The sequence below is a fragment of the Larimichthys crocea genome, unplaced genomic scaffold, assembly GCF_000972845.2.
Source record: "Larimichthys crocea isolate SSNF unplaced genomic scaffold, L_crocea_2.0 scaffold533, whole genome shotgun sequence".
In the NCBI taxonomy this organism is placed as follows: domain Eukaryota; kingdom Metazoa; phylum Chordata; class Actinopteri; family Sciaenidae; genus Larimichthys; species Larimichthys crocea.
The window spans coordinates 145,001-160,498 of NW_020856972.1; the positions used below are offsets into that span (position 1 = coordinate 145,001).

A 15,498-nucleotide genomic window follows, 5' to 3' on the forward strand; every position below is an offset into this window, starting at 1 on the left:
GGTGTTTTTTCCTGTGTCTATCTCCATTTACAAGGTTGAGGAAGAGATCAGGTCCAGAGATCAAAGGGCCATTTGTTGGGGTATCCTGTCCTGGGAGAGGAGTCTCCCCCTTTCTTGGGCTTTTATGACACCAGGGCCATGTGTTGGGAGACACTGGGAGAAGAGTTTCTTCCTCTTTCTCGGGCCTGTACGACACCTAGGCCATTTGTTGGGGCATCCCAGGAGAAGAGGCTCTCTCACTTTCTCTGGCCTTTTATGACACAAGAGTTATAAACATTGTTTATTCTGAATGCATGTGCTCCTCCATGGTATATAAGAGCTTGCCCTGTATAGTTCGGGAGAGTCTTTCATCATTCGGCCAGGAGCTCTCCAAGTAACGTTTTACTTGTACGGTACTGAACTTGTTGTAATAAACTTGTTATACAACTAAGACGGTGTCGGCGGAACTTCTCTTCAAACATCAGCATCACCACCGAAAATACACTACAGCTTCAATAAATATCTATAGCAATATCATATATGGATAAATTGATAGAATTTTAATTCCTCATGTAACATCATAGGTAGCGTGGCCGAGCGGTCTAAGGCGCTGGATTAAGGCTCCAGTCTCTTCGGGGGCGTGGGTTCGAATCCCACCGCTGCCAAACGTACTCTTTGGATGAATTTTACTTTGGGGTTGAATCTTATAAACATTCTTATGAACCTACAACAACGCCATTACGCCATTGCGCCGTTTGTTGCTATCCAAATTGATTTTTTTTTTTTGCCAAACAATGTATGCTGTTAGTTAGCCTTACGGACACTTATTTCACTGGCGCGGCTTGTGTGCGCAGTCTTCGAGGAAACGAAGCCTGAGCGTTTTAAAGCGGGACGCACAATTTTCAACGCACATTCGGCAACCCGGAAGCAGTTAGTCCCCTAGCCTTCAAATTAAAGTGCCAAAAAGAACATCGCTCTTTAGTTCATCTGTGCTAATGGATCATTTCTCATGAATGGAAGATTGTTATACGCTAATGAATTTAAATGCCAATTAATTACATTTGCATTTAAATGGTGTGTTCTATTTCTTTGTTCTGTTTTTGAATAATACAAATAAAAAACTTACTTTTTCACACGGCAGGAAAAACAACTCACAAACACACTGATGCTTCATTGATTTTTTTCTTCTTGGTCTGAGAAAAAAACAAGCAAAATACAGCCTGTAAAAATTTGAATCTGCATCTGTAAGTCGCAATAAGTTTACCAGACAACGCTTTTATTCTGAAAATACTGCGCCGGAGGTCCTATAGTTTCGCCGTTACAGCGTCTCTACAGTGTGTCTACATGTACGCAGGCGGGTTTGTGTTCACATGACATTTATATCCAGATCCAGATCCAGATCTCTCTAAATTGAACTGACACGGTCCGGTTGTTGTCATATGAACTGTGGTTTCTATCAGCAGCGTGAGTGGAGATGAAGCCGCCTCCGCGTAAACGAAGTAAACCTCGCAGCCTGAGTCCTGTACCAGAATCGCGGCGTCCAGCTCGTAACGTTAAACAAGACTCGAATTTGGACCGAGCGGAGCAGAGGAGGCTCCTGAACGGCCTGAAGAGACTCGGCAGGACCAGTGGCGGGAACCGAGACATCGACTACGATTCGCTGATAAAGAGCGTGCCCTCTCGGTCCATGTCAGAGGTAGATACCTGTCCATCCAGTGTGCTACAGACAAACAGTCCACCACACTAAAGACAGCAGCGGAACCAGACGTTGGACACACATGTGCACTACTGGAGGAAAACCTGTTGAAATCATTCAAGTTAATTTGAATCCATCCCATAATATTTTATCAGCAGTTTCTCTGAATTGCATGAGGCTAACAGAAGAACATTAATTATTTATTTATTTCATATATCAAATTATGAAGATGTTTCTTAAACTTAAGATGCAGAACATCTTATTCTCTTCTATGTACTCTCCTCCTTTCTTCTCAGCACATTTCCCTCCCTCGTCCCTCCACCTTCTTTCACATGTCGTTTGGTTCCGTTAGATTCAGGCTGTGGTGGAGTCTCTGAAGAACAAAGTGATCTCCTGTGCGAGATCCAAGCTGAAGAAGAACAGATATGAGGAGAAGAAGATCCGAAAGCCCATCGAAGTGTGGACACGCTTGGCTTCAGCTCTGGCTGGAACACACGAAGAATCCATTTCCAGTGCTTTTTCTCAGGTACTGATCCAACACAAGGAAGTCACTTCCATAGTAAATCATTATTTCATGTATGAACATGTTCTAATTTTTGTTCTACGTTATGAAAGCGGAGTGATGAAATGGCTTTGCTTGTGTTGTGTCTCCTCTCCTCTTCTTGTCGTCCTCCTCTCCCTGTTTCCCAGATGCTGATCGTCTCATCCACAGAGCCTCGCACCCTGAGGAACTGCGACCCTCCAAAGACCTACAGACCTGTTGGTCGCAGACCAGCGCAAGGTGTGTAGATCACATTCACTAAACTTTGGTGGATGATAAATATCAGATATCAGGATTTCCATCTGACACACAGGAGCCACATTACATTTACATGTAGTCATTTATCTGACGCTTTTATCCAAAGCGACTCACAGAGAAGGGAAACAGTCAAGGTACAGTGTGATAGGAAAGTGTTAGTGCAGCAGTAAGTGCTGTGAAAATTCATAAAGGGGTAGATCTATCATGTCCAGTTGTTGGCAGTGTTGGAGAGGAGGTCCTCTCTGAAGAGCTGGAGGTCTTCAGGAGTTAAAGAGGGACGCTCCTGATCTGGTAGGACATTCCTAACATATAGTTGCATAAGGGCGTTCAAGTAGGTTAGTGCAGAACCAGACACTACTTTGTAGTCAGTGTCAGAGATTTGAATTTAATGCGGGCTGCTACAGGTAGCCAGTGCAGCTCGATGAGCAGCGGGGTGACATGCGACATGGGGGCAAGACACAGGGAGTCAATTTTGATGATGGTGTCATGGTGTATGGTAGGTTCAGCTGGGAGGAGCAGCAGTTCAGCTAAACCTAAAGCACTCTATAAACCTGTTTATTGTTTTGCGTATAGTATTCTTTGTTTTAGTGTTTTAGTCAAATAATAGTTTATTTAAATTCAGTAAATGCAGACAGGAGGGGCGAGTCACTGCGTCCATTCAGACAGCAAAAGAGCAGAAAATGTCATTACATAATTTGTATATTAATTAGTTTAACATGTAACAGTAAAAGTGTTATGTATGTACAGTTTAACAGTAAAATAATCAGAAGGAGCTCAGCAGATCTGGAAAATCTGAACGTTGTTCTGAGTCTGTACGTGATAAATGGAGCATCTTACACCTTCAATAATAGAATACATCTCTCCCCCCATAGGTGAGCGCCCTGGCACCAGCACAACCCAGCCTGTCCAGGTAGCCAAGACTCCAGCACCCACCATGGGCCCAGCAGACAGAGCACCAAACAGCAAAATCCCTGGAACCTCACCTGCGGCCACCTCCACCCATTTGTCTGCTGTCCCCGCTTTACAGACCGCACCATCCTCTGCTGCCTCTTCCTGTTCTGCCACCTCCAGCGGCTCCACGCCAGCCGCAGCAGTTCAGTTGGGTAACACCAGCAGTGTGGAGAGCGTGGACTTTGAGAAGCTCTATCGTTACCTGGGTCTCATCCACAAGCCCGATAATGAGTGTCAGCTCACCCCCATGGGTGAGTCCTTGAGTCACAGCTTGTTTATATCAATGTCCTGCCGTCACATTCAATATACAACTTCCCATGTGTGAGGATATCCGCTGAAACATTTGTTTCTGTGTTAGAAAATTCATGTGTTCCTTTGTAAGACAGAATGGATCTTTCTAAGCCCCGCCTCTTTTTGCCCTGTACTCCAATGACAGTCGACTTAGGGACTTAGGGAGATTAACATTGCTAACATTACTAATACTGTCTGCTGCCTTCCAGAGAGTGCTATCCTGTTGGACCTGTTGATGTCTCTCCAGGAGGAGCTTCCCCATCTGGACTGCAACAAACTGCACAAACATCTGATCCAGGTACAGCCGTCTGCACCCATGTTAGCTGCTCACTGGCAACAGCAAGATCTACAGGCTTGACCTAAAGTTAGCATTTAGTGTTCTGATTTCTGTTAACACTGACAACTCAACGCCAGCTCCAGCACCTGTCACTGAACCTGAGCTGTGTTCCAGCAAATGGTGGAAGCTTGACCTGTGCAAGCACTCCACCAGATGGCAGCATCAGTCCAAAAAAAAGAGTGAAACTGTTGGGTCATTTTGCGTCAAACAGTGAATCTGGAGCACAGCGTGGACATTACGCCTTGACATTAAGCCTGTTTGAAATGTAAATGTTGGCCCATTAAAAACCAATCAAAAGAGATAATTATCTTACTTAACATAAACAACATAAACCTCATCCAAACTGTCTTTCCTGTGTTCCACTAATAACCACTCTCTCTCTCTCTTGAGACATACTGTACATACATACTTTATTGGTCCTGAGGGAAATTCAAGCATCCAGTAGCAGCATAGTAAACTATAACACAGTAGTCATACGTTAAAATGAACCTGAGATAAATCTAATTTTTTTTTATTTGCACAGAGATTAAATATGTGCAGAGAAATTAAACTAGAAAAAAAAAATATGTGCAGAAGAATTTAACATTTGCATAGAAATTATATCTAGAACTATTAAGATGTTTTCTAAAAATCTGAAATAGAACTATAAACAGGGATGCAGAACTATGTGCAGTATAATGAGGCTGTAGACAGATGAATGAAGGTCGTCAGGAATGAGAATGACAGGCAGGAAGTATAAATTCACAGACTGACGTGAGAATATTCTGGATGTACATACAGTTTCCTGTCACACATTGTTTGACAGCTCAGGAACACTTTGGTCCACTCCAACTCATGCTTGTAGCTGTCTGTCACCATAATTCAATAAAATGTGTGAATGTGTGTCTGCAACCAAACTTTACTGTGTGGAAGTTAAATGTGGCGCACTCACAATGTCACTGCCATCTCAAGGTGAGTGAGGTTAACAACGCACGGTTTCTATCTGGAGATGGAAAATATGTTCCTAACGTTATCTAATCTGAGGATGTGAGAGATAATAAGTTCATCTCTGAGAATTCACTGAACCAGTTAACTTAACTAACAATCATCATCCATCATTAATACGGGCTGGACTGATTTTACTGTCATTTGTTATTTGGGGTAGATGAAGAGCAGTCATCAGTGTGTGTGTGTGTGTGTGTGTGTGTGTGTGTGTGTGTGTGTGTGTTGTACCATATTGTAGAGAGTGATTTTCGATATTAAAAAGTTAAAATACAACATAACATCCCGTTCTTGCAAGAGATGTTTTAAGTTCTTGTAGTGAAATCAGTATGTTGATGCACAGAGACCTGGGCAGTACAACAGGACACACCAGACTTGATTTGACTGACATATAAAATGATGTGTGGTTCTGGTACTGGGACCAGTCTGTTCAGGTTACTGTACATTAAAGTAAATGTGAAGGCCAGTGAGTGTGAAGAGGAGCTGGTGTCAGCAACATGTGAGACTTCTTGAAAGCAGGACACAGAACAGATCTGGTATACTGAACTTCCAGAAGTATTATTGTTTGTAAGCATTAACCTGACAGCCCTCCTCTCCATGTCTTCAGGTGCACAAACAGCTCTCATCCCCGGCTGACTCCAAGGCTGCAAAAGAACTGTTTAGAGACCTGAAGGATGGACTCGGTGCTCAGAGAGCGGCTCCGAGTGGTCCAGACAGCACCAATCAGCAGAACACTGCTGGGACTGCTGATGACAGTGATGTCACAGTGAAGCTGCAGCCAGATGAAGCTGAGAGCCAGTCATCAAAGAACAATAATACACTCAGCCAATCAGAGGACGAAGATGTGATGGGGCGCTGCCCCCCCCTTAACCCTTTTATGATACCACTGAAACTGCTGATGCGCACTGATACACACTGATACATTAAGAAGATTGGCTCATTGTGATGCATGGAAGGAATTTTCTTTTTTTATTGTTTTCTTTATTTTAAAAAAGTAAAATAAAATGTGAAATGTCAGACAGTCCAGATCTGATCTTCAGTTCCACTGAAAACTAGAACCAGTGTTCACGTCAAAGCGTAATCAATGATTTGATGATCAAAGTAGTGGCTGAGTTAGCAGACATATCTCTATAACAGCTGTTCAGTGGAGAACTGCTGCAAAGAAACCATGACTGAGGAAGAACAAGAATAGAATTGTGATTTTGCTAGCTAACAAAAATGCAGTGTTACCAGAGAGTGAATATGCAACAAAATTTCAATATCACCCAGAAGGAAGTAAACAACAATGAGCTGAGATGGTAAGAAAGAGGCCATACGTGGAGCTGTAACTACTTTTATACTGTATCATAACTTCTGTTCTGGGTTAGTAGATAGTGTTGTCAGTACTCTATTCAGTGAGCTTTGGTGTTACAGTGTGGCCTCATTAATACATGTTTTTTTTTAAGGTTGTTGGATCACGATGACACGAGTCTACAAGATACTAAAGTTCTGCACCCTGCGTCTACATCTTCATCACGCTCTCAATCACTTACAGCTACATTCCCCATCGAGACATCTCTTTGCAGGTATCGGATGGACATCTCCTCTTGTGTAGTTTCTGTTGTTTTGGTAGCCATAAGCAGATAAATTCCTCTGCTGTACGTGTAGCCATGTCCGATGATGACGTTCTTCTGGTAACACATTGACCTCTTGCCAATAATTCTTTCTATATTTTGAATAGAGAATACCGCCTGTGCGGCCCGTGGTGTCTTGTGTGAGCTTAAAACAAAGCTTGGGCCACACTGTCTACTGAATACTACTGCTGCTTTTCATTTCCCTGTATCTGTTAACAAATCTTTTATTGTATTTATCAAAAATTATTGTAGAACAATAGAGCTGGCAGGGGCAGGAAGCCAGAGCAGGTCCACAAGGTATCCCCCAAGTAGGTCCAGCCAGAGACTATTAAGAGACCGGCACACATCAAAGATGATCAACTGAACTGAAACTTAACAACTTACATCATTTTCATCATCCACATGACGCTCACAACACTTCCAAATGAGGCTTGGAGATGAGGAGCGAGGAGACCACACCCACTATGCTATAGTATCAAAATGAAATATGAAATAGTATACACTTCCTATTGGCACAGATATCTACTTATCTCTGCACTACTCTTTGACTTGTTCTGTCTGTGCATAAACAGCTCTCTGAACTCTAGTAACTACAATCTGATAGTTTCTCCAGTTTCTGTTAGCCACACTAACTAGCCTAGCTATAGCAATGGCGTCCCTCTCCTCTCCTCTCCTCTCCTGCTCTCTCCTGTCCTGTGTGCCACATGTTCAGTTACTCCTCGTCCTCCTTTAGTGATAACGGTACTTGTAATAAATGTAGTTTATTTGTAGCTTTGGAGGCGAGGGTCAGTGAGTTAGAGGCACGGTACCGCACCACCGAACAGTCAGTAGCTCAGATAGTTAGCCAGTCCCCTGTAGCCGGTGCGGCACAGCCACAGGTAGCTTCAGCTAGCCGTCCCCCGGTAGTTCCCGAGCAGCCGGGAGGCTGGGTGACTGTTCGAAGGAGGCATAGCCCCAAACTGAAGCCCACGGTACACCACCAACCGCTCCACGTTTCAAACGGATTTTCCCCACTCAGCGACACACCCGCTGAGAGGCCAACTCTGGTCATTGGCAGCTCCATAGCCCGAAACGTGAAGTTAGCGACACCGGGGGCCATAGTTAAATGCATCCCGGGGGCCAGAGCGGGCGACATCGAGTCTTTTTTGAAACTGCTGGCTAAGGATAAGCGTAAATACAGTAAGATTGTTATTCACGTCGGCGGTAATGACACCCGGTTACGCCAATCGGAGGTCACTAAAATTAATGTTTCATCGGTGTGTGAATACGCCAAAACGATGTCGGACTCCGTAGTTTTCTCTGGTCCCCTCCCCAATGTGACCAGTGATGACATGTTTAGCCGCATGTCGTCATTTCACCGCTGGCTGTCGAGGTGGTGTCCAGCAAACGATGTGGGCTTCATAGACAATTGGACACCTTTCTGGGGAAAACCTGGTCTGATTGGGAGAGACGGCATCCATCCCACTTTGGATGGAGCAGCTCTCATATCTAGAAATATGGCCAAGTTTATTAGCTGACCAAAATCATGTCGACAACCCAGAGTTGAGACCAGGAAGCAGAGCTGCAGTCTTACACGCTTCTCTGCGCCTCCATTAGAGCAGTTGCCCACCCAGTCCTTTAGTATAGAGACTGTGTCTGTCCCCCGTCCACCTACATTATTTAAAGATAAAACAAACAGAAGAGGAGTTCATCATAAAAACTTAATACAAATTAAATCAACATCTCCAACAGTCCAAAATAAGAGAATTAAATGTGGACTATTGAATATCAGGTCTTTGTCATCTAAAGCTGTCTTAATCAATGAATTAATATCTGACTATGATATTGATTTGTTTTGCCTCACTGAAACCTGGCTGCAGGAGGATGAATATGTTAGCTTAAATGAATCCACTCCTCCGAGTCATTACAATACTCATGTTCCTCGAAGTACTGGTCGAGGTGGTGGAGTTGGAGCCATATTTGACTCAAGTCTATTAATAAATCCCAAACCTAAACTAAATTATAATTCATTTGAAAGTCTTGTTCTTAGCCTCACTCACCCAACCTGGAAAACTTTGCAGCCAATTTTATTTGTTACAGTATATCGAGCTCCAGGTCCTTATTCTGAATTTTTATCTGAATTTGCAGAATTTGCATCAGGCTTGATCCTTAAAACAGATAAAGTAATTATTGTAGGTGATTTTAACATTCATGTGGACAACCACAATGATAGTCTTAGTACTGCGTTTATCTCTCTATTAGACTCAATTGGCTTTTGTCAAAGTGTAAATAAACCGACTCATTGTCTGAACCACACTCTTGATCTTGTTCTTTCATATGGCATTGAAATTGATAATATAATAGTCTTCCCACAGAATCCTCTTCTGTCTGACCATTTTTTAATAACCTTTGAGTTCATACTACCGGACTATAAGCCTTTGTGTAGAAGCTTCTACAGCAGATGTTTATCTGATAGTGCTGTAGCCAAATTTAAGGAAGTGATTCCTTCAGCATTGAATCAAATGCCATGTCTAACTGTAACAGAGGACTTGTCTACTTCCTTTAGCCACCCACAAATAGACCATCTTGTTGATAGTATTACAGGCTCATTACGGACAACTCTAGACTCTATTGCACCTCTGAAAAAGAAGATAATTAAACAAAGAAGGCTAGCACCATGGTATAGCCAGCAGACTCGTAAATTAAAGCAAGAGGCACGTAAATCTGAACGCAAATGGCGTGCCACTAAACTGGAAGAATCTCATCTAGTCTGGCAAGATAATCTCAAAACATACAGGAAGGCTCTCCGTAATGCCAGAGCAGCCTATTACTCTTCTTTAATTGAGGAGAATAAGAACAACCCCAGGTTTCTCTTCAGCACTGTAGCCAGGCTAACAGAGAATCACAGCTCTACTGAACCATCTATTCCTTTAGGTCTAAGTAGCAATGACTTCATGAGCTTCTTTAATGATAAGATTATAACTATTAGAGACAAAATCCATCACCTCTTGCCCTCAACAGACATTGATCTGCATTCTGATACAGCAAGTTTTGAAACAGCTGTAAAACCTGATATGTATTTAGACTGTTTTTCCCCCATCGACCTTCATCAAATAACTTTAATCATTTCTGCAGCTAAGCCGTCATCCTGTCTCTTAGACTCCATCCCAACCAGGTTGCTCAAGGATGTTTTACCTGTAGTTAGTAATTCGTTATTGGATATGATTAATCTGTCTTTATTATCAGGATATGTACCACAGTCCTTTAAGGTAGCTGTAATTAAACCTCTTCTTAAAAAGCCCACTCTAGACCCAGAGGTCTTAGCCAACTACAGACCGATATCAAACCTTCCCTTTCTGTCTAAGATACTTGAGAAAGCTGTAGCTAATCAGCTGTGTGACTTTCTCCATAACAATAGTCTATTTGAGGATTTTCAGTCAGGATTTAGAGTGCATCATAGCACAGAGACCGCATTAGTCAAAGTTACAAATGACCTCCTAATGGCATCAGACAAAGGACTCATCTCTGTACTTGTCCTGTTAGATCTTAGTGCTGCATTTGACACCATTGACCATCAAATTCTTTTACAGAGACTGGAACATCGAATTGGCATCAAAGGAACCGCCCTAAGCTGGTTTAAATCGTACTTTTTAGATCGATCTCAGTTTGTTCACGTCAATGATGAATCCTCCATGCAGACCAAAGTTTGTCATGGAGTCCCACAAGGTTCTGTACTTGGACCACTTCTATTCAGTTTATATATGCTTCCTTTAGGGAACATTATTAGGAATCACTCTATCAATTTTCATTGTTATGCTGACGACACCCAATTATATTTATCGATCAAGCCTGATGCAACCAATCAGTTAACTAAACTCCAAGCATGCCTTAAGGATATAAAAAGTTGGATGACCTACAATTTTTTGATGTTAAATTCAGACAAAACTGAAGTTCTTGTAATTGGACCCAAACACCTCAGAAACTCTCTTTCTAGAGACTTAGTTACTTTAGATGGGATCACCCTGGCCTCCAGCTCCACTGTAAAGAATCTTGGAGTTGTTTTTGATCAGGATTTGTCCTTTAACGTCCACATAAAACAAATTTCGAGGACTGCATTCTTCCACTTACGTAACATCGCTAAAATCAGACGCATTGTCTCTCAGGCGGATGCAGAAAAACTAGTCCACGCATTTGTTACTTCAAGGCTGGACTATTGTAACTCTTTGTTATCAGGCTGCTCCAATAAGTCTCTTAGGACTTTGCAGTTAATTCAGAATGCTGCTGCACGTGTTCTGACAGGAACCAAGATCAGAGATCACATCTCTCCCATTTTGGCTTCCTTGCATTGGCTACCTATTAAATCTAGAATAGAATTTAAAATTCTTCTCCTTACTTACAAAGCTCTTCATGGTCAGGCACCATCTTATCTAAAAGAGCTCATAATACCTTATTACCCCTCTAGAACACTGCGCTCTCAGGACGCTGGGTTCCTTGTGGTTCCTATAGTTTCCAAAAGTAGATTGGGAGCCAGAGCTTTCAGCTATCAGGCTCCTCTTCTGTGGAACAAACTACCTTTCTGGGTTCGGGAGGCAGACACGGTCAACACCTTTAAGAATAGACTTAAGACTTTCCTTTTGATAAAGCCTATAGTTAGGGCTGGTTCAGGTCATCCCTTAGTTATGCTGCCATAGGATTACACTGCCGGGGGACCCCACTGAGGGTTTATGCCTAGCCAGGCACGGTATTGGTTGAAGATGCACACATCTCCCTTACCGAAAACTCCTCCTCTCTCTCTCTCCTCTCTCTCTCTCTCCATCCCTCCTCTCTCTCTCTCTCTCTCTCTCTCTCTCTCTCTCTCTCTCTCTATCTCTCTATATCTATCTCTCTATATTTCTCTATATCTCACTCTCTCTCTCTATATATATATATATCTATATCTCTATATCTCTCCATATCTCTCCATATCTCTCCATCTGTGGACATGTCTCATTAATGCATGTTACTAACCAAACTTCCCCGGAGTTTCTGTGCTCTGTCGTCCAGCAGGTTCTCGTGGATCGTGGCTGCTGCTGTGATCCTGCATGACGCCCACTACATATATTACTGTCATTATTACTACCATATCTATTACTGTAATCATTTTTATCATTCATTATAATTCATTGTCATTTTATCAGTCATTGTACAATATGTTTGTGTTGATTTGTCCTGTACACGTGACATCCATTGCACGTCTGTCCGTCCTGGGAGAGGGATCCCTCCTCTGTGGCTCTTCCTGAGGTTCATTCCACATTTTTTCCCTGTTAAAAGGGTTTTTGTGGGCAAGTTTTTCCTCACTCGAACCGAGGGTCTAAGGACAGAGGGTGTCACTCCCTGTACAGATTGTAAAGCCCTCTGAGGCAAATGTACTTTGTGACTTTGGGCTATACAAATAAAATTGATTTGATTTTGATTTGATAGTATTACAGTATCATCTGTTACAGGAAATCTTTGTTTCATCTGTGAATGCACAGTACAATAGGACACATCTGCAACATAATATACCCTCAGAACAGGAATAGTTTGGTTAGGTTCAGGCACCAAAACTATCTTTATGAAAATATCATGGGTTCAAATAAATCCATTAATCTGGAAAGTGGCTGCAAGACTGCAGATGGACCCATCTCAGGGTTTTTTTATGTCTTGTATGTTTAGAAGACATGTCTGATGGATGTATAAGAGGACTGGATGCAGCATTGAAGGTGTGGCTCCATTCAATCTTAAAGAAGCTGCTCAGTGGCACATGCAGCCAAAAATGTTGAAGTGCATTGTGTGACCCAAAATAATAATGGCAGGGACTATGACGCTGACCGAAATGGATCCTAAATATACAACCACTTATACACTTAGAGGAAAGAGTCTTTTCATCAGTGATGCCATGCCACACAGTTTGGCCACTCCTGGTGTCCGTCCTGGGGGCCTGGTTAACTGTAAGTCTTTCCCTCCTGTTTGTCATGACAGAAAAGTTAATATCTGGGACATGACATGCAGAGTTGGCAGGGAGTGGACAGGTGTAGTCATTTCTTTTCTTCATTCCAGCTGCACAATTATCTTTTGCAACTTTTTATTATCAGTGGCCCAATGAAACATCATAGATTGCGCAATCAGGGCAGAGATACTGTGTCATTTCTGTTGCTGGGAAACAGAAACATACAGAACATTTTATCACATTGCCCCATCAGTCTGATCTTATCTGAGGTCTGGTTAAAAAAAAACAATTTTCCAGTATTTCTCCACCCTTTTGATAGTTTTTTTAATATATGAAATAATAAAAATAAATTCATAGCATTTTGTATCAATATGTTAGTTAGGCGTTAGTAAGAAGTATTTACAAGATAAGTACAAATAAATATAAATAAAAATAGAATGCAATGATTTGCAAATCCTTTTCACCCTATAGGGCCTCATCCCCCAGACACCACAGTGTGGTTCCCCTAGGAAAATATGGCCATTTTCACCACTGTGTATAATGGTGTGCAGATTTGAAAGTTAATTGTTAATGTGGAATCCGCATGACACAGCCCACCTCTAGACGGGGCAAAGGTTCACAGCAGACATGCTAAATGAGGTGTAACCGGGTGTAGTTAATGTGATAAAAGGAGAAAAACCTCACCCACTGTTATAAAAGGATTGTATTATCATGTCATAAACGTAAATATGATCCCCACATTTGCTGTCTCATGGGATCTTTACAGTAATGGTTAGGTTTGTCTGTAAAACTAGGTGAAGGTTGTGTATTTATGAAAAACAGCTGTTTGGAGAGCTGAAGACAGCTTCACTGTGAACAGGTGATAGTCCCATGATCACGTATGAAAGTGATCAAAAGGATCAGCTGTTCATGAAAAAGAATAAAATAATGATCACCACTTTGTGGAAACAAAGTATAGACCCTCCTAGTTGTGTGTCTCATGTTTTTTTTTTTTGTTTTTTTTTTTTTGCCTTATCATGTCGCTGAAACTGTGAGATTAGCAATAAAAGAAGTAGAGAGCTATGAGTGCTTGACCAGAATAAAAACTTGATGCCATAAGCTCAATGACATGCACATAAAAATCAGTTTTGCATTTTTTTCAAAATTGTGCCATATTTTTAAAAAATATAACTTTTTTGAAGATATGATTATTCCTTATTGCTAATGTTGTTATTATTTCTTATTAACTATTGTCATTATTAAAGCAACAACACAGATTGTAATGTAGTAGTATGATAATGTCAGAGATGGAAGGAATGAAATACAATTCTTCTTGTTACCGTAACAAAGTCATATTTTTTGTGTACTTGTACCTTGAATCACTTTATCAATTTATCACACGTATTGTACCCCAGTACATTTCAAGTCAAATGGTTACAAACAAAACAAAAGTCACATGAAAAGGTGTCAAGAGAAACTGTGTGAGAAAGGAGCAAAGGAGACTTTATGAGCAAATGTAAGCACTTGGTGTCAGTGGCAAAGAAGAGGCCTCCTCGAGCAGAACCTAGTTCATGGTGAACAGCCATTTGAGTTCAGAGAGACAAAAGAAGATCCTCAACAGCAATAACAATAACAATTAAAGCTGCAAGCAGCGATGTACGGCCCCTCCACCGTGCGCACGTCGGGGTAGGCGCTGAACGCCGTCCCACACACATCGCACACATGTCCGTCAAAATGGCGCCAAATTGCATCTTCCACCCAAAATGTCTGACTTCCTGTGCATATGGCACCATGGTGTCCAGAGGCACCAGAGGCTTTTGTGTGCGTCTGGGCATGACGGAGGCGTGTAGCGAATTTCAGCTGCCTACGCAAAAGTATCCCCAATGGCAGGGGGGGTTTTAAAATTTGTGGGTTATAGAGCCATTTAGCTCCGCCCACACACGATACCCTTCACATATGTACGAGGTTGTCATGGTGGACGCATGTGCCAAGTTTCATGACTGTGCGAGGATGAAAAGGTGTTCAAACCACAAACGCCATCACACGACTTTCGCCGCCTGGCCACGTCCACACCGTATGAGGTGGTATCATTGTTTTCACCAGGAAGCATCACCAAGTCCTAAGGCCTACATGAGCCAGTTTGATGACACTGTAGTGATCCAGATAAGCGTGACACCTTGACATGTGAAGCGTGACATTTCCAACCACTACCAGGTGGCGCTATAGGTGAGTGTGAGTATAAGCATATGTACGCGGTCAGGCCGTGTCCAGCATCCACCCTATGACGTTTGGTCAGGATAGGTCAATGTATCCACAAGTTATAAGCGACTTTGTGTTATGTGGCGAGTACTGGAGAGTCCTCGAACTTTGAGGGGTCATCACGGCCACAGCGTTCAGACTTTGGGAAAGTTGTATTCAACTTTTAATCCCCCATGGTTTAAGAGTAACCTGGACAAGTTTAAAGCCGTTAGCATTTAATCCCGTGTGAAAAGGCTATAGTCCTCGCTGCAGCTGGCCCCGGTTCGAATCCCGCATTGGACGGCCATTTACTGCATGTCACTCCCCCTCTCTCTGCTTCCTGTCTATCTTCAGCTGTACTAATACAAAAGGCCAGAAAAATAATCATAAAAAATGGGGCCAAAACGTAACTTCCTCCCGTCCTACGCCAAAGTCACCCCGTTTATTTGGCGTTTTTTGAAATTTGTAGGGGGTGCTATAGAGCCATTTTGCGACGGCAATTTTTTCACAGGCATGATGTCCTGGCAAAAATCTGTGACTTTCGCGAATGTAACAGGCACGTAATTCGTCTCAGAAGACAGAAAAGAAGTAAAATAATAATAACCCGGAAAAATTCCTTCAGTTCCAATAGGTCCTCGCACCGCTGTCGGTGCTCAGACCCTCATAATAATGAGGAAAAATCTCTTC

The 15,498-nt window shown here is 42.3% G+C and overlaps 1 protein-coding gene and 1 non-coding gene across 7 annotated transcripts; both read left to right on the forward strand.

Moving 5' to 3' along the window:
- The first annotated feature begins 562 nt into the window (after positions 1–562).
- trnal-aag (transfer RNA leucine (anticodon AAG)) lies at positions 563–644 on the forward strand. Its single transcript has one exon. It is a non-coding gene; the product is annotated as a tRNA-Leu (tRNA).
- A 577-nt stretch (positions 645–1,221) lies between these two features.
- snapc2 (small nuclear RNA activating complex, polypeptide 2) lies at positions 1,222–6,388 on the forward strand. 6 transcript variants are annotated; one of them, XM_010753309.3, is made up of 7 exons: positions 1,222–1,325; positions 1,440–1,675; positions 2,028–2,201; positions 2,366–2,456; positions 3,347–3,676; positions 3,926–4,014; positions 5,642–6,388. In XM_010753309.3, the coding sequence occupies exons 2-7, from the start codon at positions 1,454–1,456 to the stop codon at positions 5,951–5,953; spliced, it is 1,218 nt and encodes a 405-aa protein (XP_010751611.1). In that variant the 5' UTR covers positions 1,222–1,325; positions 1,440–1,453; the 3' UTR covers positions 5,954–6,388. The 6 variants fall into 6 exon arrangements, with proteins under 6 accessions (XP_010751611.1, XP_019122740.1, XP_010751612.1 ...); XM_019267195.2 differs by having other exon boundaries at positions 1,265–1,325; positions 1,443–1,675; XM_010753310.3 differs by having other exon boundaries at positions 1,276–1,337.
- Positions 6,389–15,498: the final 9,110 nt, after the last annotated feature.

What these genes read in the sequence shown, in the direction of transcription:
- snapc2 (XM_010753309.3), top strand. Translation starts at nt 1,454, where the DNA reads ATGAAGCCGCCTCCGCGTAAACGAAGTAAACCTCGCAGCCTGAGTCCT. An exon ending in CCTCTCGGTCCATGTCAGAG is followed by an intron (nt 1,676 to 2,027) that starts GTAGATACCTGT and finishes TGGTTCCGTTAG; the next exon opens with ATTCAGGCTGTGGTGGAGTC. An exon ending in TGCACAAACATCTGATCCAG is followed by an intron (nt 4,015 to 5,641) that starts GTACAGCCGTCT and finishes CCATGTCTTCAG; the next exon opens with GTGCACAAACAGCTCTCATC.